Here is a 3152-nt window from a genome sequence, read left to right on the forward strand (position 1 = left end):
TATAATTGGTTACATAATCATGTTACAATATGTTTGGATTGGTTAGTTAAATTTCAGGAAAATGATTGGTTAAGGTATAGCTAAGCAGAACTCAAGTTTTACTATATAATCTGTAGTCAATGAGGAAGTGACTGGGCATGTTGGTGTGGGTGGGCGTGGGCATGTGGTTGTGGGAAATGGGAGCAGGGAATGGGGGTAAGAAAATTGGAATCATGTTTTGCTAAAGGGGGAAATGGGAACAGGGAATGGGAGTAAGGAAGTTGGAATCATGTTTGGCTAAGGGCAGGAATGGGAACAGGAACACAGATGTAAGGCTCTGTGGTGTCAGAGCTGGGAAGGGGGACACTAAGGAAGGAAACTGGAATCATGCTTGCTGGAAGTTCACCCCAATAAACATCGAATTGTTTGCACCTTTGGACTTTGGGTATTGTTGCTCTCTGTTCATGCGAGAAGGACCAGGGAAGTAAGTGGGTGAAGGAATAAGCCCCCTAACACAGGCCCCCGGCCAGAAGGAACAAATCATAGAATCATAGAATATCAGGGTTGGAAGGGACCTCAGGAGGTCATCTAGTCCAACCCCCTGCTCAAAGCAGGACCGATCCCCAACTAAATCATCACAGCCAGGGCGTTATCAAGCCAGGCCTTAAATACTTCTAAATAAGGAGATTTAACCACCTCCTTAAGGAATCCATTCCAGTGCTTCACCACCCTCCCAGTGAAATAGTGTTTCCTAATATCCAACTTAGACCTCCCCCACTGCAACTTGAGACTTTTGCTGAAAGATAAGGAAATGAGCCACATGATGGTCTCTGCCCTCAGGACTTTGCAGCTGAGCTTTCGGGCCCACATGCTGAATGATGCACAATCTCGGCTGCCTGCCTCTCAGCCCTGCTCCTAACCCACAGCTGATTTTATATGGTTTCCTAGCTTCCCCCTCTGCTTCGGACTGGCCGGCCTGCTGCACCCTCCCTGCAGGGTCCTTGCCAGCCTGCAGCAGGTCCTGTCCCAGTCCCGGGGCAGAGGGAGCCCAGGCTGGGGAGGAGGAAGATGCAGATGATCCAGCAAGTGGATGGGGTTGGAGAGGAGGGGAGTGAGTAACAGGGGTGGGGCTCTGGGAGAAGATGTTGAGAACAGAGCGGGGCCTTGGGGAATAGGTGGGAGAGGGGAAGCGGCCTTGTGGAAAGAGTTGGGGCAGGGAGCAGGGCCTTGGGTAATAGGCAGGGCTGGGTGTGGGGCCTCAGAGAGCCAGTTAAAAGCAATTAGAAAGGTGGTGATCCTATGGGAGAATGAGTTGTACACAAAAAAGATTACTCAGTTTGTTACACTGACACAGCACGGAAATGCCAGGAAAGGGTTTAATGTCACTTTGACTGTCCAGTCAGTGATTCAGAGAAGGGGTCCTAGCACCATTTCACCAGCCAGGTCTGTCCAGATCTTGGTCTGAGAGCCAGAGCACCAGGAGAAAACTTCAGGCCCCTGTATGAGTAAAGAGCCGGAGCAGCCTGTCCCGGATCTGTTTCGTCCTCACCCCATAGATTATGGGGTTTAACATGGGGGGCATCAAGAGGTACACATTGCCAATGAGAACGTGGAAATGCAGGGGCACATTTTGGGCAAATCTGTGCATGAGGGACATGATGAGACTTGGGATGTAAAAGGCTAAAATGACAAAAAGGTGAGAGCCGCAGGTCCCCAAAGTCTTGTCCCATGCATCTTTTGTGGGGAGGATGAAGATGACCCTGAGGATCTGGGTATAGGATACGGCAATAAAAATCCCATCCAGACCCATCACAAAGAATAACACAAAGAGGCCGTAGTAACTACTAACACGGGTGTCGGCGCAGGCCAGGCTCACCATGGCTATGTGTGCGCAGTAGGGCTGGGGGATGACGTTGGTTCTGCAATATGGCCACAGCCTCGCTAGGATGGGAAAGGGCAGTATGACTATGATGCCACGGAGCAGCACGGCCAGGCCGATTTTGGCCACCATGGCGTTTGTCAGGGTGGTGGAATGTCTCAGGGGATGGCAGATGGCCACGTAGCGATCCAGAGCCATGGCTATGAGGATCCCAGACTCCAACACAGATGAGATGAGAATGAAGTACATCTGGGTGAGGCAGGCACTGAAATGGATCTCCCTGGAATTGAACCAGAAGATGCTTAGCATTTTAGGCAGGGTGGATGTGGACAGGACCAGATCAGTGACGGCCAGCATGCAGAGGAAATAGTACATGGGCCCATGGAGGCTTGGTTCCACCTTCACAATGAACAGGATGGTGAAGTTCCCAAAGACGGCTATGACATACATGGTGCAGAAGGGGATGGAGATCCAGACATGGGCCGCCTCCAGCCCAGGAATGCCCAGAAGGATGAAGGTGGAGGGGTTGGTGAAGTGGGTTGTGTTGGAATCTGACATGGAGTAGGGGAGAAGGTGTCCAACTCTGAGGCAGAACAGTGTCTCTTGCATGTAGCATATGTTCCCCTGACTTCCTGTATGTGCCCAGGGTCTAGGGTGATGGTCGCAGCACATATACCTGGATGAAGAGACAATGTGAATATAAGACACTGCATGGAGGCTGTTCTCATGGGGGAAGCAGATTGGTCGCTCTTGACACACTGAAAAATGACATTTTCATTATTCAGAGAAATGAATTATGAAGAACTTACCCTACTAATGCCAATTCCATATTTTATGGTGCTCCCTGCTCAATAATTCCTACACTCCATGGTGCGGGAAATCTTACTAAGCTCCAGAAGGAAATAGAAGTGTGGATACTGGTTATCCATCAGTGTTCCTTAGGCCTTGTCTACACTACCATATTTTTTTTCGCAAATAAGTAGATTTAGCCAAGGAAACAGTGGGGGTGTACACACTGCAAAGCCACTTTCAGTGGTAGAAGTCCTCAGTTTCAGTGTCAGAAAATAACCACCTTGGGAAGAGTTTTATGCAAAAGTTTTGTTGGCAAATTGCCAGTGTAGACACTTTTGCTTGTTTTTATCTCTGTAACTGGACTCCACAAGGCATCCCACATTGCCCATCCTGAGTGCTCTGGTGAACAGTTTCAACTCCTCTCCCCTCCACAGAATCATAGAATCATAGAATATCAGGGTTGGAAGGGACCCCAGAAGGTCATCTAGTCCAACCCCCTGCT

General features: G+C 49.5%; 1 protein-coding gene across 1 annotated transcript; it reads right to left on the reverse strand.

The window, feature by feature from the left end:
* Positions 1–1468: 1468 nt before the first annotated feature.
* Positions 1469–2467, reverse strand: LOC140913611 (olfactory receptor 52M1-like). The gene has a single exon (XM_073350370.1). The coding sequence runs from the start codon at positions 2465–2467 to the stop codon at positions 1469–1471; it is 999 nt and encodes a 332-aa protein (XP_073206471.1).
* Positions 2468–3152: the final 685 nt, after the last annotated feature.

Source organism: Lepidochelys kempii, chromosome 1, assembly GCF_965140265.1.
Source record: "Lepidochelys kempii isolate rLepKem1 chromosome 1, rLepKem1.hap2, whole genome shotgun sequence".
In the NCBI taxonomy this organism is placed as follows: domain Eukaryota; kingdom Metazoa; phylum Chordata; order Testudines; family Cheloniidae; genus Lepidochelys; species Lepidochelys kempii.

What these genes read in the sequence shown, in the direction of transcription:
- LOC140913611 (XM_073350370.1), bottom strand. Translation starts at nt 2,467, where the DNA reads ATGCAAGAGACACTGTTCTGCCTCAGAGTTGGACACCTTCTCCCCTAC.